The sequence below is a fragment of the Mycotypha africana genome (assembly GCF_025528875.1).
Source record: "Mycotypha africana strain NRRL 2978 chromosome Unknown BDF20scaffold_11, whole genome shotgun sequence".
In the NCBI taxonomy this organism is placed as follows: Eukaryota; Fungi; Mucoromycota; class Mucoromycetes; order Mucorales; family Mycotyphaceae; genus Mycotypha; species Mycotypha africana.
Genome location: NW_026515735.1, coordinates 52,261 through 68,567, shown reverse-complemented (window position 1 = coordinate 68,567; position 16,307 = coordinate 52,261). Strand labels below are relative to the sequence as shown.

The 16,307-nt window shown below is 40.3% G+C and overlaps 6 protein-coding genes across 6 annotated transcripts; 3 read left to right on the top strand and 3 right to left on the bottom strand.

Annotated features, from left to right (window-relative positions):
* Positions 1–2,998: 2,998 nt before the first annotated feature.
* Positions 2,999–3,501, top strand: BDF20DRAFT_891878 (uncharacterized protein). The gene has a single exon (XM_053082280.1). It carries the CDS (start codon positions 3,047–3,049, stop codon positions 3,341–3,343), a length of 297 nt encoding a protein of 98 aa, XP_052932093.1. The 5' UTR covers positions 2,999–3,046; the 3' UTR covers positions 3,344–3,501.
* Positions 3,502–3,515: 14 nt separating this feature from the next.
* On the bottom strand, positions 3,516–5,097 carry BDF20DRAFT_891876 (60S ribosomal protein L18-B). The gene is made up of 3 exons (XM_053082279.1): positions 4,931–5,097; positions 4,289–4,375; positions 3,516–4,184 (listed from the first exon to the last, which is right to left on the bottom strand). Exons 1-3 carry the CDS (start codon positions 4,931–4,933, stop codon positions 3,729–3,731), a joined length of 546 nt encoding a protein of 181 aa, XP_052932092.1. The 5' UTR covers positions 4,934–5,097; the 3' UTR covers positions 3,516–3,728.
* A 13-nt stretch (positions 5,098–5,110) lies between these two features.
* Positions 5,111–6,829, bottom strand: BDF20DRAFT_891874 (transcription initiation factor TFIID subunit A-domain-containing protein). Its single transcript, XM_053082278.1, has 4 exons — positions 6,287–6,829; positions 5,603–6,213; positions 5,428–5,542; positions 5,111–5,351 (listed from the first exon to the last, which is right to left on the bottom strand). The coding sequence occupies exons 1-4, from the start codon at positions 6,732–6,734 to the stop codon at positions 5,185–5,187; spliced, it is 1,341 nt and encodes a 446-aa protein (XP_052932091.1). The 5' UTR covers positions 6,735–6,829; the 3' UTR covers positions 5,111–5,184.
* Positions 6,828–8,179, top strand: BDF20DRAFT_891872 (cytidine deaminase-like protein). Its single transcript, XM_053082277.1, has 3 exons — positions 6,828–7,157; positions 7,264–7,335; positions 7,407–8,179. Exons 1-3 carry the CDS (start codon positions 6,913–6,915, stop codon positions 8,137–8,139), a joined length of 1,050 nt encoding a protein of 349 aa, XP_052932090.1. The 5' UTR covers positions 6,828–6,912; the 3' UTR covers positions 8,140–8,179.
* A 378-nt stretch (positions 8,180–8,557) lies between these two features.
* BDF20DRAFT_795165 (Myh11 protein) lies at positions 8,558–12,084 on the top strand (the record flags this gene model as incomplete). Its single annotated transcript, XM_053076256.1, has 11 exons — positions 8,558–8,668; positions 8,740–8,883; positions 8,945–9,129; positions 9,200–9,392; positions 9,467–9,626; positions 9,701–9,804; positions 9,869–10,276; positions 10,342–10,518; positions 10,593–10,918; positions 11,027–11,420; positions 11,488–12,084. Coding segments are annotated over 11 exons (2,799 nt in total), but the record flags the coding sequence as incomplete, so codon positions are not given.
* Positions 12,085–12,698: 614 nt separating this feature from the next.
* BDF20DRAFT_891863 (phospholipase A-2-activating protein) lies at positions 12,699–16,204 on the bottom strand. Its single transcript, XM_053082276.1, has 11 exons — positions 15,976–16,204; positions 15,693–15,870; positions 15,471–15,624; positions 15,299–15,402; positions 15,095–15,224; positions 14,839–14,978; positions 14,564–14,756; positions 14,224–14,504; positions 13,795–14,147; positions 13,204–13,727; positions 12,699–13,132 (listed from the first exon to the last, which is right to left on the bottom strand). The coding sequence occupies exons 1-11, from the start codon at positions 16,027–16,029 to the stop codon at positions 12,898–12,900; spliced, it is 2,346 nt and encodes a 781-aa protein (XP_052932088.1). The 5' UTR covers positions 16,030–16,204; the 3' UTR covers positions 12,699–12,897.
* Positions 16,205–16,307: the final 103 nt, after the last annotated feature.

Here is a 16,307-nt window from a genome sequence, read left to right as displayed (position 1 = left end):
TTATTTCTGTGGAGGTAGTAGGTACTATTTCTGTGGTGGTGGTAGGTACTATTGCTGTGGTGGTAGTAGGTACTGGCACCTCCTCAGTAGTGGTAACTGGAATTACTTGCGTAGTGGTTGTAGGAATGACTACTTCCGATGTAGTTATAACTGGGATTACTTGCGTAGTAGTAGCAGTAGAGGTAGTTGTCATTGTATTGGTACAGTCGGGGGCATTATGATCAGGATGGGGATTACATCCTTGGAAGGCATCGCAGGTGCCACCAATAGCGTGGTAATCGTGAATTTCAACACCGGCGCCCAAGCTGAACCAAGTATAGTCCCTACCTACAACGGTACCAGCAAAGTTACCTGTAGTACCATCAATAATGTGGGCTACAAATATAAGAGAGAATGGAATTATCAGGCTTTGTTTATTCCTATTTTCATACATGTCTATTGCAGAAGATTAGCTTACCTTCAGGGGCCATGGTCAAACCACCCAACTGAGAAGCAGTGGCACGATAAACGGTGATTTCACCATCACGCAGGTAGACGCCTCGGTCGTCAACGGGATAAATGTTCCAAACAACTTTACAAGGATTGAGACTATCAAGAGGATCATTGGTTCGAAGGGTGAGGGTGCCACGATTGATGACAGGAATCTATGTATCGTCGAAAAGGAGGGGGTTAAAAGAGGCATATGGACGAATGGCATCAAAGGATCAACAGCGTTCTTTTACTTACATTAAAGACATAAGTCTTATTGGGATCAATAGGTTGGAAACCGTTCCAATTACCTGAGCCTAAAAGAATATTGGAAGGGTCTGATTCCGTATTGGGGTCAAGACTACATTGCATTCCCCCGCATCCGCCAAAAGTGATAACCTCGTAGTCAGCATCGGATCTGAATTGAGTAAATGCACCGTTAGGTTCGATGATAGCAGTAGGATCCATATAAGCATAGCCTTCATTGTTATCTAGGGCGGCTTCTCGAACGGCAAAGAAATTGAAATCGCCGGTGCCAAGTTGGTTAGTCACTTGAAAGCCGGCTTCTGACTCTCTAATTTGGTCCAGGGTGCCTCCGCCAGCGATCAAAGCGTTACCGTGGACTTGTGTATCGGAAGTAATGGCCGTTCCCCCGACAACAAGACCCATAGAACCGATGGAGGAAGGATTGTCATCACAGTTAGAGCCGTTGTTGGCGTTAACAACAGAATTGGGAGCAGTAAAATTGCCACCAACAGCGAGAGGGCCCATGATATCAGAACCACCACCCGTTTCAAAATTACCAAAGAAGATGGCATTGAAATGACTGAACTGTAGTAGACATTATGTTAATAGATGAAATGGCATTTCATGACAAATAGGATAATCTTTTTTCCTTTTCCTTCAATACTTACAGCATCGTTATTTAATCCATAACCAGTACATGTACCAGGAGGTTGAGGTACGGGAGGAGGAGGGAAAGGACGGTTACCAGGATCAATAGGATTAGGAGGAGGGAAAGGACGGTTACCAGGATCAATAGGATTAGGAGGAGGGAAAGGACGGTTACCAGGATCAATAGGATTAGGAGGAGGGAAAGGACGGTTACCAGGATCAATAGGATTAGGAGGAGGGAAAGGACGGTTACCAGGATCAATAGGGTTGGGAGGAGGGAAAGGATGTATATTATGACCATGATGGGAGCCATGATGATGATGAGGAGGAGGCATCACAACACGACCTCTTGCATGTACGCTTGTGACGACAAGCAATGCTGAAAGTGCAATAGATAAAAAGCGAATCATAGTAAAATGAAAGGATGTACTTTATTTCAGTAAGTTGATGTTTGAAAATGATGAACAGAATATTCGTCAAAATCGAAAGTCAAAAGGCTCTTATTTATAGATGAAAAGGGCTTGAGACGACGATAAATAGGCTTTCATTTATTTACGGAATGTCGCCACCATTTTGTGGTTTTTTTTTTTCAGGCTTCAGGAAACGGTCTATTTCAAAATTTGATTGCTTCTTTCAATTGCAACAGACTACATTCCACCCTTTGGAGCTTATAGCAACTTAGTAGTAACGAAATGTTTAAGCAGCAAAAGGGATGAATAAGACTCTGTCTATATGATAGTGTATTTATTATGCACATCTTGAAAGCAAATAAGCGAAAGACGCTCTTATAGGGTTCCAAATATTTCCTTAATGCCCGCTGGTCCACGGAAAACATAGAGACTTGGGTTTGGAAACATATTCCATTTGTGAACGGAGAACTATCCATCTGAAAGGATTCTGCCTTTCATAATGCACACATCCAAAGAAAAAGGATCCGAATCAGGACTCTCTTTCGTTTTATAAACAGACAATAAATGAGTTAGCAGGTGTCCAAGAGAATGGTATGGCTGCTCCCTTATACTGACAAGTTGTCCATTATCTCATGCATTTTATTTAAGCCACAATATCCCGTTCTCGTCCATAATATTACTATGCATCTCAACATGAATATATTGCAAAAAGTGGCTCGAGAGTAAAGCGAACCTTCATTTTTCATATTTTTCAAATAGTTTAAAAATTTGTCATATACAGCTTTAGCTACATCAGAAGAGGATATTATACCGCTGCAATAAATATCATTCAATATGCTATTGCTCGATTTACGCACGTTTACAAGTTGGATTATGAAAGACATTTTCGGATTGGCACTCTAATTAAGAAAACAATAGTCATTTCAATAGTTGGCTGTAATTTGGCTGACCTAATTGTCATGTTCTGACCTCCAATTCGCTTAACAATCTGAGAAACAATTCAGATTTACTGCCTTTACCAGTTATAAGTTCCATGCACACTGAGACAAATAAGATTTCAACAGGGTACACTTCAACCTTAATCAATACTGTAATAGCTCTTGAATTTAGTTTTTCGTGTGACGCATTGACGTCAAAATATGGTAATATTATTTTTCCTTTCCATTCACAAAGGAAAATAAATAAATCCCAAAACTATTTTTATAAAGCTTTATTCCTATTTTCCCCATTTTCTTTATCTTTTCATCATCCAAACAGACAAACCAATAACCATCATGATTTCTCAAGTCTCTCTACGTTCTTCTACTCGTTCTGTGGCGGTTCCTAATGTGTTGAGACAATGCGGTTTACATATGGCAAAAACGGCTCGTTCTGAAGGTGCAACAACAGGAGCTAAAACTGGCTTTAGTGAAAAGGAAAAGGCTGAAGAAAGTCGTTGGGCTCGCTCTCATGATAGTGATTTGCTAAAACAATTAAGAGATAAATTAGCACAACAAGAAAAGGATACAAACGAATTGAGAGCCAAGTTGAATGAATTCGAAAAGAGAAGCAACAACAGCCAGAAGCCCTAAACGTGTACAAAACCTAATTCCATGATACCATCTTTACTCATACTATACTCAATATCAAACGAATAATAAAGTTGAATAAAGGTTGACCATTTTTGATAATAGAATATATCCGCTCATTTTTTCATTGTGCTTGCAAAATAAAATAAGGGGATGTCAGGGCATGGTTTCAGAAGGGTGGAGTAGGGAGGGGATTGAATTTTTACTTTATGCAAAGGAAAACGCGTATATTTTTTCAAGACAAAAAAAAAACGAACAGAGGTCCTTTCATGACTTTTATGTAAGCTTACACCTTCAAACTTTACAACTTTTAATTTTATTTTATTATAAAAAAGGGAGCGAAGAAGAGGGGGGGAGACAAAAGAGCAAGAAAGGAAACAAAAAGTTTTTAAACCTTGAAACCACGAGAAGCACGCTTACCACGAGCACGTTCAAACTTACGTCCCTTGGAGCGAACATAAGGCTTCTTGTTCTTGTGAGGACCCATACCAAAGTGCTTGACGGCTTCACGGTTATTCTTGGCACCACGGACGAGGATGGTGTTGGAACCAGTAGGAGCACGGAGAGCCAATTGATCCAAGGTCAAGACTTCACCACCAGCCTTCAAGATACGAGCCTTGGCGGTCTTGGTGAAGTGAAGAGCAGCAACAGAGAGCTTGGGGACTTCCAAGAGACGGGAGTCATCAGTGACGGAACCAACAACAACCAATGTCTTGCCTTCCTTGTTGTTCTTGACCAGACGAGAGACAGTGACAGGAGGACGGTTGATGCGAGACATAAAGAGACGCTTCAAGACGACCTTATTGAATTCAGCATCGGTACGACGAGCAAGGAAGCGGTAGAGCTACGAAAATATATATATATATTTCATCAACATGTCATTCTCCATTATTTTCCTTCCAACTCTATGCATCCACATTATTCAATGTTATCATTTTTTTTTTTTACCTTGACCAACAAAGCCAAGTAGACGTTGTCAGACTTGGGAGCAGTACGGTTGGAGTTCTTGACGTGGTGCTTCTTAAGGTCGATACCCTGTTCAAAAAAAAAAAAAGCAAGATGCGTTAATGACACGAGATTCTAGCTGTCAATATAGAATAAGCTGCTTTCGATATTCCATTCCGTCTCTTTCTCTCTATCCGCCACATATTTCTCTCATCGATACTTGTTGATTGCAAAGAAAAAAAAAAGGTAGAGATGGCTGTGCGTTCGCTTGTGAAAGGTGGTCAAGTGAATGAGTGCAGCGTCAACTGATGATGAGGATGTCTGCGGAGGGACAGGACTTAAAAGTGAATGAAAGTGTATGAGTGGTAGAATAAACTCATTAAGTAAAATAGACTGACTCGGTTATTTGTTGCTGTCTCAATAAGAAAGGTGAATTCTTTGGCTGAAGGTGCTTTCCACTGACATTGTTTTCAAAATGTCAAGAGTTGTCTTTTTTCCATAATGAAGCTTATCCAAACATCCATCCTTATCGAGTTGCTATTGATGATTCCATCATTTATCCAACATCCATTTGCCATAGAGAGAAAAAAGCGTAATGGAAACCGAGGTTGTTTGCTGCTATAACGAATGATCTATTATCTTTACCATTTTACACTACAAAGAGAAGAGGATGGTTTATAGGCTTGCCCTTGGTTCACTCCACCTTATTCACTCTCTCACACCATCTCTGGAATTTTACTGCCTAATGTCTCTTTTTTTCCCCTCCCCATTCGGACAAAGTATTCCGGACCATCGGGATCGGAATCGCGGCGGTGACATCATGGTAAGCATTTTTTTGCGAGTTCTTTTTATTTTATTTTTTTCTTTTGTAGAATATAAATATTATAGTCTTTTTTTTTTTACATATTACTACTCGTGTGATGATGCTGATCTTTCTTGCTTGGTTGACTTTTAGCAGTATTCACTGCTTGTACTTTTGCTTGATGACTAGAGGAAGTATTTGTCTTTCTTAAAGGTCGAATATCATCTGCTGCAAACCCAGGTATACGAATATTCCAATTACGTTCTATTGCATTTATCAATTTTGTATTGAATAAAAAAAGTTCAATGGATAACGATGACAATGTAAAAGAACACCTTACCTAAATGTAATTGAACATCTTTTACTTCTAATGTATTGGATTTACGATGTTTTGCGAGTTGACAAGCAAATGTAGTGACAGATTCAATAAACTCATCTGCGATTTCTAACAGAATCTAATGATGGAAGGTTTAGTTTTATTAAAAAGTAAGATCCATTGAGTTCTTGTCACTTACATCTTCAACTTCAGGTTCGAGTCTTTCTGCTGGATCTATTTGAGATACTAACTCTTGAATTTTTCTCTTTGTCAACACACGATGGACACCGTCACTATCCAACGAAGGTGCTGATGCAGGCTTTAAAGGAGTAGGAGCAAGCGTGTTATTATTGTTGTTGTTGGAAGAGGGTGGTGCTACAGCTGTAGATCCACCCGGCGTGGTGGTTACTGTAGGCCCACTCAAAGGTGCTGTTGTTTGTTGTAGCTGTTGTTGTTGTTGTTGTTGTTGTTGCGATGGATGGGAAGAGGAGGTGGAAGATGAAAAAGTAAACATGGTTGCATTATTATTATTCTTGCCAGCATTCGTGGTATTCGTAGTAGCAGCAGTAGAAGGTGTCGTATTGGGTACACCTGTATTCGTGGCTTTCATCTGCATTGTGCTGTTATTGGGTGAGGGTTGCATCATGGGAGAAGCAAAATTGGCCGTTTGTGGAGAGGCTGTATTACTTGCTGTATTGACGGTGGACGTAGGAGTCACTGTATTCTGATTCATGGCTGTATTCGCTGCTAAACCCAGTTTATTCAATACTTGTTGTTGTTGTTGTTGAGTTTGCTGCTGTTGTACATTACCTAAAGTCAAATGCATGAGTATGGATCGAAGAAACCAGAAAAAAAAAAACTCAACCAAAAGAATGTACTTTACGAAGTTGTTGTTGCTGTGCTGCAAGCGCTTGAGCTGCTAATTGACCGGCATTGAATGGCAAAGGTGGTTGCTGTTGTTGTTGTTGTGGATTAAAAGAAGCAGGTGAACCTGGATTAGAGGGTATACCCATAGTGTCAGCATGAGGAGCAGGTGATCCCATAGACTGTTGCTGTTGTTGTTGCTGACTCATTAAAACACGTTGTTGTAAGTTTTGCGCAACAAGTTGAGGCGTCAAGTTATTCAAAAGTGTTTGTAACGTGGTTAATTTCGTTTGAAAATCTTGTTCTTGTTTTTGTAATTGTTCTCTTTCTTTGTCGGAAATGTCGGTGCGTTCCAGATTTCTTCTAATGACAGTGAGGTTATTATTCAAAAGTTCAATACTTTGTGAATATTGCGCAAACATTTGTGGCAATTGCCCTAAATGCGGTTGTTGTGGTGTGTTGGACATTTTCAGTGTTAATATGAATGCGCTGCTTTAAGAAAGAAAAAATGAAAAAAGGGTTTCTGAATTTTTTTTGAAATCACACACAAAAAATAAAAAATAAAATTAGGCGCTCGCGTTGTGACTCAAATCCCTCGTTGGTTATCAGTTGCTTCGTTTTGTACCTTTTTGATCAGTTGCAACCATGTTCATTGGCATTACTGGACCCAGAAGTAGCGGAAAACATACCATCGCTCACTATTTGGTAGAACAGCATCGGTTTCAATTCTTATGTTTGACCTCTTCAAAAAAGAGAAACGACTACGAAGCACTCTATGATCGTGCCGTCCGATTCAACAATAGAGAGGACATGCAGCTTTATGTCACTGAACGATGGCAAAATGATTTTGTTACCTGCGACATGGACTGTCGCGATCTTTGGACATTCAAGTAAAAGAAAAAATGAAAAATAAAACAAGTTTAAACACGAAAGTAATTTGTCACCCACTCACGCGCCCACAACACGTATCGTTGTCATTTTCATTGGGGTTGGCAGGAAACGTCCCTTTTTTTTGCTTGTATCCGTAGACGCACCTATTACACTTCGATATCAACGGTACATTCACAGGTAGAGAATCTTTGATAATAATCTCATGGAGGTAGTATTTTTTAACTAAAAAAAACCCAAAAACTATTTAGTTCCCCAGAGCATCTTCTTTCACTAGAAGAATTCATCATGGAAGATGATCGAGAAAAGTACAATCGATCGGCGCAAGACCAAGCCGAAATAGCGCACCACACACCTCTCTACAATATCATGGTGTCCTCTGACTTGTTTATTACCAATGCCTCCACAGAAAAATGTGAACTATTTGACACGCTGAAAAAAATGGATCTCACCAACAAGGAACGATTACGACCGTCCTGGGATACCTACTTTATGCATCTCGCGGATTTCGCTGCCAAACGATCCAACTGTATGAAGCGACGCGTGGGATGCATTCTCGTCAAAGATTTGCGCATTATCGCGACGGGTTATAACGGTACACCGCGTGGTTTGAGAAATTGCAATGAGGGTGGCTGTGGACGCTGCAACGAAGCCGCCCCTTGCGGCACAAGCCTGGACCGATGCTTGTGTATGCATGCAGAAGAAAATGCATTGCTCGAAGCAGGACGGGGTACTGTCGCACGCGACGGCCATCATGTCGTGCTTTATTGTAACACATGTCCTTGTTTAGGCTGTGCCATCAAGATTATTCAACAAGGCGTCAAAGAAGTCGTTTATAACAAATCCTATGGCATGGACGAGATGACAGCCAAAGTATTTAAAGAAGCTCAAGTGAATTTAAGACAGCATAGTCCTCCTTCCACTATCATAGAATTACGTAAAGATTTAGAAGAAGAAGTTTCTTTTGTTGAAATAAAAAACTGAAAAAAAAACTGAAAAAAAAAAAAAATACCAAAAAAATTCGGACCTGAAGATTTGCCTTTTATGGGATGTTTACAAATCTGCCCAAAATAGCAGATAAAGGGAACATGTTTTTTTATTTGCATATTAAATTCGATTGTGTATTTTGGCAATATTCGATTGCTTTTTATTTATTTATATTAACAAAAACCAACAATTCACTTTTTTATAACCACCCCCTTTACTCTATCTGTGAATAGGGATGATGTCAACCATATCTTCTACAGCATCCGTCGCAGCAGAAGCAACCACTCCTCAGCATAAAAAGTTGCATGCATTAGATTATGGCAGTGGAGGTGGATCATTTATACACAGCTATGGTTCGAAAACTTTCATTCGACCCAAACTAGATGATGTATTGGATGCAGTAGCTCAAGCTAAATTTAATGAAAGAAAATGGGTATGGATTCAAGATGAAAAAGAAGGCTATGTCAAAGGACACGTCATAAAAGAGGAATCCATGGACAAAGTGATAATAGAATACGAAACAGGCGTGGTAAATAGAGAGAGACACTCATGGATATGAATCAAAGCCCCCCTATTGACACACCCCCCTTCTATTAGACGGCTGCCGTACCCGCTTCCTTTATACAACCCATGAACCCACCCAAATTTGACATGGTGGACGATATGGCTGAATTGACCTATTTAAATGAACCTTCCGTCATCCACAACCTCACCGTGAGATACAAATCAGATCATATTTATGTAAGACAACTTATCTAAATCCTACTCGACATTTTTATACGTCACTGACTTCCTTTGATAGACTTACTCGGGTCTTTTCTTGGTGGCCGTCAATCCATACCGACATTTGCCCATTTATACCAACCAATACATTGAATCCTACAAAGGCAGAAGACGGGGCGAAATGCCTCCTCACATTTATGCAGTGGCAGATCAAGCCTATCATGACATGGTGCAAGAGAAAGAAAATCAATCCATCTTGATCACGTAAATGTTCAGGATGAACTTATAAAAGAATAATCGAGACTCACTCATCTCTATTTTCCTTTTTTTTTAGTGGTGAATCGGGTGCAGGCAAAACAGAAAATACAAAGATTGTGATTCAATACCTTACCGCTGTTGCTTCCACCTCGACCAAATTGACAGAACAACACATTACCAAACTACAAAGTCAAATTTTGCAAGCCAATCCTATTCTTGAATCGTTTGGTAATGCACAAACCATCCGTAATAATAACTCTTCCAGATTTGTAAGTGTCACCAAACCAAAGAGGGGGGTTGCTATAGGATAGATCTCCCATTGAACCTTTTGACTTTATTTTAGGGTAAATTTATTCGTATTGAATTCAACAATAGAGCTCAGATTTGTGGTGCTAATATTGAATGGTATCTATTGGAGAAATCGCGTGTGCATCAACAAACTGCAAAAGAACGAAATTATCATATTTTTTATCAATTAATGGAAGCTGACCATGAAGTGAAGCGTAAGCCCGTTTTGCAACAGCCACCTCCCCTTCCAAATCCACTGATGTGTTTGCTTTTTTGTTTTGTAATTTAGAGCAACTGTTATTAGAAGGAGATGCGGACGATTACAACTTTATCAAAAATTCAAATAGAAGAATTGAAGGTGTAGATGATGCAAAAGAATATCAAAAACTATCGGTAAATTCACATAGCCATGTTCTTTTATCTAAAGTGAAACTCATGGTCATCCTCTGTTCATTAGAAATCATTAGATATCATGGGCATCGAAAAAGAAGAAAAATTGGATTTACTCCGAGTGGTGGCCGCCATTCTTCATCTCGGCAATATTTCCGTCACAGATTATCGCGACCGCGCCGACATTCGCGATATTGCTCCTGTGGAACGTCTATGTCATCTCTTAGGTATCTCGGCAGAAGACTTTAAAAAGAGTTTACTCGCACCGCGGATTAAAGCCGGTAGAGATTGGGTCACTCAAGCCAAGTCTCCTGCGCAGGTGATTGCCAGTATCGACGCGCTGGCCAAAACGCTCTATGAACGCAACTTTGCTTATCTTGTCGAAAGAATCAATAAAGCCATTGACGGACAAAAATCCAAAGATAAATTAGGTTTCATCGGTGTTTTAGATATCGCAGGTTTTGAAATATTCGAGGTAGGTTAGAGATCAGCGTCCTTACAAAGGTAGAGAAACATTGATGCCAAATGGCTGTTGATTAGGTCAATAGTTTTGAACAATTATGTATCAATTATACCAATGAAAAGCTCCAACAATTTTTCAACCACAACATGTTTGAATTGGAACAAGAGGAATATCAAAAAGAAAAGATTAATTGGAGTTATATCGATTTTGGTAAAGACCTTCAACCTACCATTGATCTTATTGAAAAATCAAACGTAAGTAACAACGGGAGTACGGTACAGAATGGTTGAATAAAAGCTCACACCTTCCATCCATCCTACGAGACTAGCCTGTGGGTATTTTGTCTTGTTTGGAAGAAGAATGCGTAGCACCGAGGGGAAGTGATCAGCGTTTTTTGGAAAAACTCAACAAATTTTGCGATAAAGAAAACCCAGAAGATGCCAAATACAAAAGTACACGTTTCAAGGACGGCTTTATATTGAAACACTATGCTGGCGATGTAGAATACTCGGTCGATGGCTGGATTGAAAAAAACAAAGACCCTCTCAACGAAGATGTCACACGCTTGCTGGCAAAGTCCAGTCAAAAGCATGTCGCTCAGCTCTTTGAAGATTATCTATCCGATCAGAGAGATGAAAAGACGTCTGGTCTAGGGTCAAGCAGCCACCATCACAGCAACAGGCCCGCGTCTGCCACATCCCTCCTTTCTTCCTCCGGAGGCCCTCCTCTCAACACCTCCTTTTCCAACATGCTCAAGTTGAGAAAAGGCAGTGGGTCTTTTAGAACCGTCGGACAGCGTCATAAACAACAACTCCTTTCCTTAATGAACACACTTTACATGACCCACCCTCATTTTGTGCGTTGCATTTTGCCGAATAATCGCAAACATCCCGGTGAAATTCAGACAAAACTCGTGCTGGATCAGCTCAGGTGCAATGGTGTTTTGGAAGGTATTCGTATTTGTAGAAAGGGCTTTCCCAATCGTCTTTCCTTTAATGAGTTTAGAAAAAGATATCAAGTCCTCTGCCCTGAACTCTCCGATCGTAAATCCTTTATCGATGGAAGAACAGCCTGTCAAATGCTCATCAAAGAAATGAATTTGGAGCCTGACAAGTATCAAATTGGTACTTCAAAAATCTTTTTCAAAGCGTCTGTGGTAAGTGAAAGAGACACACACGTAGACACATCTTTTCTTATTCACACCTTCCATCGACCTACCTTAGCTTGCCACCTTGGAAGAACTTCGGGACAACAAACTCAGTGCCTACATTACAAAATTCCAAGCCATGTGCCGTGGACTCTTGTCGCGTCAGTACCAAACAAGGTTTTCTCGACAGACAGAAGCCATCCGTATCATTCAGCGAAATGCACGTATCTATATCAGCCTAAAGGAATGGCCCTGGTGGAAAATCTACGCCAAGCTAAAACCCCTCAATGCTGCCTATCGCATCGACACCCAACTACGAGAAAAGGAACAAAAGATTGCTGCTTTGGAAAACGAACTCAAAGAACAGCATGACGTGATCACGGAGCTCGTGACACGGAACAACGAGCTGGAAGAAGAACATCAAGATTTCAAAGATCTCATCATGGAAGAGCAACATATCATTCGCGAACTCGAGGAAAGCAAAAGCGATGCCCTGCACAAGTTTGCACTGGCGGAAGAACGTGTGGAAGAACTTGAAAAGCAGCTGCGGGAGAAAACCGAACAACTCGAGGCACAGCAAAAGACCATCGATGCACAGATGGAAAAGATGACCCATTTGGATACCCAGAACGATACACTGCAAAAACGTATAGAAACATTGGAAAAGGAGTTGAGCAACAAGTCTGTCTTGGCAGACCAACAACAAAAAGCAATGGACAGTCAAACAAACGAGCTGAGCGAGCTGCGTACACAGGTTGCGTCGCTTCAAACTTTAGCAGCAGATGAACGCAAGTCAAAAGAAGATTGGCAAACCAAGCACGACACTCTCAAGCTGGACTGGGAGACACTGACGGCTTTGGTAAAGTCTGAAGCAGATCAAGCCAAACAAAGAATGCTGAGGTATGAAATATTTGATAACATTCTATCGCTCGACGTCACTGACCTTTTCCTTTTTTCTATGCAGATTCGAACAAGTTCTAAGTAACCTGAAGCACAACTAGCTCACTCGCTCTTTCAAACTCAATCCATCTTTTTCATTTTTTGCTTCCTTCCATAATGCCAAACCCCCCCTTGATTACCCAATTTTGTTACCTTTACCCCTTATCCTACCAACATCATTTACACGAAAACAATTCTCAATAAAGACGCGCAAAACTGTATATAGCAACCAACTTTTCTGATTTTCAAAAAAAAAAAAAATCATATTGACATGGAAAACGTAATATACATAGTGATTTGTGAATTTCAAAGCTTTTCAAACATCAGTTGAGAGTAGTCAACTCGATCTTCTTTTTTTTTTTTTTTTTTTTTGTATATATGTATATGTGCGTGTGAGATAATGATTCTTCTGAATAGAAACGAGCTACACTATAGGTTTTCTACGCCAAGTACTGAAGGATTTCTGATGTTGCCTTTTGCATACGCTCTTGACTGGATTTTTCATTTTTTATACGCTGGATTTCAATGGCAACATCCATGATTTTAGCTACCTCACGGCAGCCATTGGATTGCGACACCTATCAGAAATGGAGTACATGGTGAGTTCCGTGTACACAAGACACATGGATAGACGTAGGTGATACATTACCAGGGTACCCAGTGCCATCAAGAATCTATAAACATTCTCATCCTCTTGTTCATCCTTTAACAATTCGATCAAGGTTCCAGTAAAACCTAATCCTATCTCATCCTCTGCTTTTGTACATAGTAAAACTGCAAAACTACAAAATAGATCCTCTGTCAGTTCATTTTCACAGAAAAACACAAAAACATGCATGGCGTTCCTACTTACTTGACGGCTAATGTACTTGCAGCTAAACGAGAGTTTTTGCTCTTGTATAAACCAGAGACATCCACTTGCATCATCTCTGCTACCATCTCGCGTTTCTCCCATAAAAGTTGTCGACCTGCCTCTTGTTGAAACACATTGGCGAGTGCACGATAAGCGAGCATAGCATTGGTTTCATTAGGTTCCGCCACATTGGAGGAAAGACCGCCATAGTCCTTGAGGAACAGCAAAAGGTCATGCTGTGGTGTAACGGATGAAAGTTCTAAAGGCGCATGCAATACAATTAAACGCACCAAGTCAAGCGCGGGGAAGCGTTGAAGGACGGGCCATTGGCTGACCATTTTGACAATGACCTGTAACCCTGCCACATCTTTTACTTGGCTGCTGGATGTTTTGAGGTGAGATACAATGGACGTCAAGGCAGTCAGTTCGTCGTCGCTCAGACTGTTCTCGATTTCTGTGTTGACAGAACGGATTTTGTTGAGTACTGCATCAGGGTTGGCTTGTTTCAATGCCAAGTATGTTTTCTAACAAGATACTATCATGAGAATGATCATTCCAAAAAATCATGGAGGAAAAGCAAATGTGACTTACAATAGGAAGTAATTTGGGTTGTGTGGGTGGTGTCGATGGTGTTCCATTTCCTGCAGGTCTATAAGAACCAGCGCCCGTAAATGGATCAGAGTAAGAGGCCGAAGCAGATGTCGTAGTTGTATTTGGACGGTAAGAGCCTGCGCCTGTGAATGGATCCATATAGGATCCCGCGGAAGAAGCTGGACTGGCTGCTTGTGGAGTATATCGGTTAGCACCGGTGAACGGATCGGCATAACCGCTACCAAGTTTTACGCCTTCTGTATTTTTGATAATGAAATCCGTGACCTGGTCCACATAAGAGGGAGGTAGATCATGCTTTAACAAGAATTTTTGTGCCGCATCATAAGGATTTTCTAAAAGAAAGGTTTGGTTCGATGTGATTGTGAGTGTATACCGTTTTTTGAATACAAACTTAATACAAAAACTTACGCGTCACATTGTAGGGTAGTTTCAAGTTTCCGTTGGGGCCAGCACCTACATCAATATCAAAGACATAATCATATTCTTGACCTTCGTACGTTTGTTTGGAAGATTTACTACTGCCCACGACTTCGCCAATTTTCTGCCAGCTTTGACTCTGCATACTCCATTGATGTGCCTCCACCGATGTTCCTGTCTTTATCATGATCACTTGCCCTTCCTTTTGTCCTGGGCTTTTCAAGGCTTCTGGGCCAGGTAGCTTTTCTTTATTGATGTCTTCCATTTGATTTCTATCAAGGTCAGATGAGAAATACTATTCTTTGCACTGAACGCGAATTTGTCTACTTACGAAGGAATGGCCTGATTGGCTAATAATTCTTCAAATTCCTTTTGTGTTTGTACAGGAGCCATACGCTCTGCTTCACGGGTATAGAGACGAACAGCAGCATCACTGCCTCCGACAACGATATCATGATTGGGTAGGATATCCACTGTCCAGACAGATATACAAGGTTGCTGCAACGTTTGAATACATTGACCATCTATCCATAGACACATCCCCATGTTATTCTCTTTCAAATGTCTGTAGAAAAATTTTGCCCTTTTTTTTTTCCCCCCGTTTACCTTTCCAAATTCTCACTGTACGATCTTCACCAGAGGAAACAAATTCGCCTGAATCCATCACTTTGACCGAATACACAAACGAAGTATGTCCCTCTAATTGTTGAATACACTGTCCTTCCAAAGTCCATACTCTTAAAGATCTATATCCATATGTATGCGAAAAAGCAAAGGTGGTTAAATACACTATTTTATATTTGCCGATAAGATCCTCCTTCATGATCCCGCGCGTAGATGTTGTGTGTGCTCCATCCTTTACCCATCATTCGAACATGACACAAATCCAACGTTGGGCACTAAAGCGAGCCCTCTTACTGCTTGCGTATGACCTTGATACACATGAGCCAACTTTCCATTCTTCCACAAACGGATCGTCGCATCCGCAGACGCTTTTTTTTTTTTTAATAAGACGCATATGAGATGGGTTGACTCATTCTCGTTTGGTTTTGGGCAGTATATTTACCAGTCAATATCAAATCATCATCAATAGCAAGTACATCCCAAACAGCTTCAGCGTGTCCTTCCAATATATAAGCTTGTTGAAAATCTTTCCATACAATAGCCTTCCTAATAAGGATGTCACAGTTTTAGTTTTTCTTAACTCTTTTTTTCTCTCTCTATCACAATCACTTTACTTATCCCATGAGCCAGACACTAAATAGCCCGAGGGTGTCGTCGCCAAAGCAACCACATTTCCAGCATGACCCACTAATGTATACATGGGTTTATCTGGGCGATTAAGAGCATACACATGGATCAGTTTATCGGAACCACTCGAGACAATCAAACCTAACGAGGGAAGGCAATAGGGTGAGTTTTTTCTCTTGTTAGAATTCCTATTTTCTTTCTTATCATACCTTGAGGATAGGCTTCTTGAGGTTGTATAAAAGTCAAGGCGTTTACAAAGTGTTCATGTCCTAAATAGATTTTATCTTGTACAAAAGTATTTGCATTGACACGAGACCAAGATCGTACAGTTTTATCTCGAGATGCCGATACAATGAGATTGTCGTTAATGGCAAGTACAGCCTTTACCTAAACGCAGGTAAGGGACACCATTCGGAAAATGGAAGGGAGACAAACAATTGTGTTTAGATTACGGAATAGATTAAATGTTCCTGAAAATGTTCTTCATATTACATCTTGATCGTGGTTCTTTAGAGTGGATTCTAACTTGTACGGAGGCACTGTCATCTTTTTCTATTGCTGCACAAATTCAAGGGAAAATATAGAAAGAAACGACACGTTACGCTTTTTTGCATTGACAAAGACCCAATAGTTACAAAAAGTTCATTGGCTGCTGAGCTTTGATGCGTTTCCAGCTTTTATGCTGCTTTTCCTCCCAAAAAAAAAAAAAATCAACAAAAAAGGAGAAGAAATAAGGCATCAGCCTTTATTACATTTACTACTATGTAGGAAATATGAGAGATTATTATGGATGAAAAGGGAAAAAATATAAAAGTTTTGTTCTA

What these genes read in the sequence shown, in the direction of transcription:
- BDF20DRAFT_891874 (XM_053082278.1), bottom strand. Translation starts at nt 6,734, where the DNA reads ATGTCCAACACACCACAACAACCGCATTTAGGGCAATTGCCACAAATG. An exon ending in TCGAACCTGAAGTTGAAGAT is followed by an intron (nt 5,543 to 5,602) that starts GTAAGTGACAAG and finishes TTCCATCATTAG; the next exon opens with ATTCTGTTAGAAATCGCAGA. An exon ending in AGATGTTCAATTACATTTAG is followed by an intron (nt 5,352 to 5,427) that starts GTAAGGTGTTCT and finishes TAAATGCAATAG; the next exon opens with AACGTAATTGGAATATTCGT.
- BDF20DRAFT_891863 (XM_053082276.1), bottom strand. Translation starts at nt 16,029, where the DNA reads ATGACAGTGCCTCCGTACAAGTTAGAATCCACTCTAAAGAACCACGAT. An exon ending in TGATGATTTGATATTGACTG is followed by an intron (nt 15,225 to 15,298) that starts GTAAATATACTG and finishes AAAAAAAAAAAG; the next exon opens with CGTCTGCGGATGCGACGATC. An exon ending in ACTACCCTACAATGTGACGC is followed by an intron (nt 14,148 to 14,223) that starts GTAAGTTTTTGT and finishes CCTTTCTTTTAG; the next exon opens with AAAATCCTTATGATGCGGCA.
- BDF20DRAFT_891878 (XM_053082280.1), top strand. Translation starts at nt 3,047, where the DNA reads ATGATTTCTCAAGTCTCTCTACGTTCTTCTACTCGTTCTGTGGCGGTT.
- BDF20DRAFT_891872 (XM_053082277.1), top strand. Translation starts at nt 6,913, where the DNA reads ATGTTCATTGGCATTACTGGACCCAGAAGTAGCGGAAAACATACCATC. An exon ending in CGCGATCTTTGGACATTCAA is followed by an intron (nt 7,158 to 7,263) that starts GTAAAAGAAAAA and finishes TGGGGTTGGCAG; the next exon opens with GAAACGTCCCTTTTTTTTGC. An exon ending in TATCAACGGTACATTCACAG is followed by an intron (nt 7,336 to 7,406) that starts GTAGAGAATCTT and finishes AAAACTATTTAG; the next exon opens with TTCCCCAGAGCATCTTCTTT.
- BDF20DRAFT_891876 (XM_053082279.1), bottom strand. An exon ending in ACTTGGCTTTGTTGGTCAAG is followed by an intron (nt 4,185 to 4,288) that starts GTAAAAAAAAAA and finishes ATATTTTCGTAG; the next exon opens with CTCTACCGCTTCCTTGCTCG.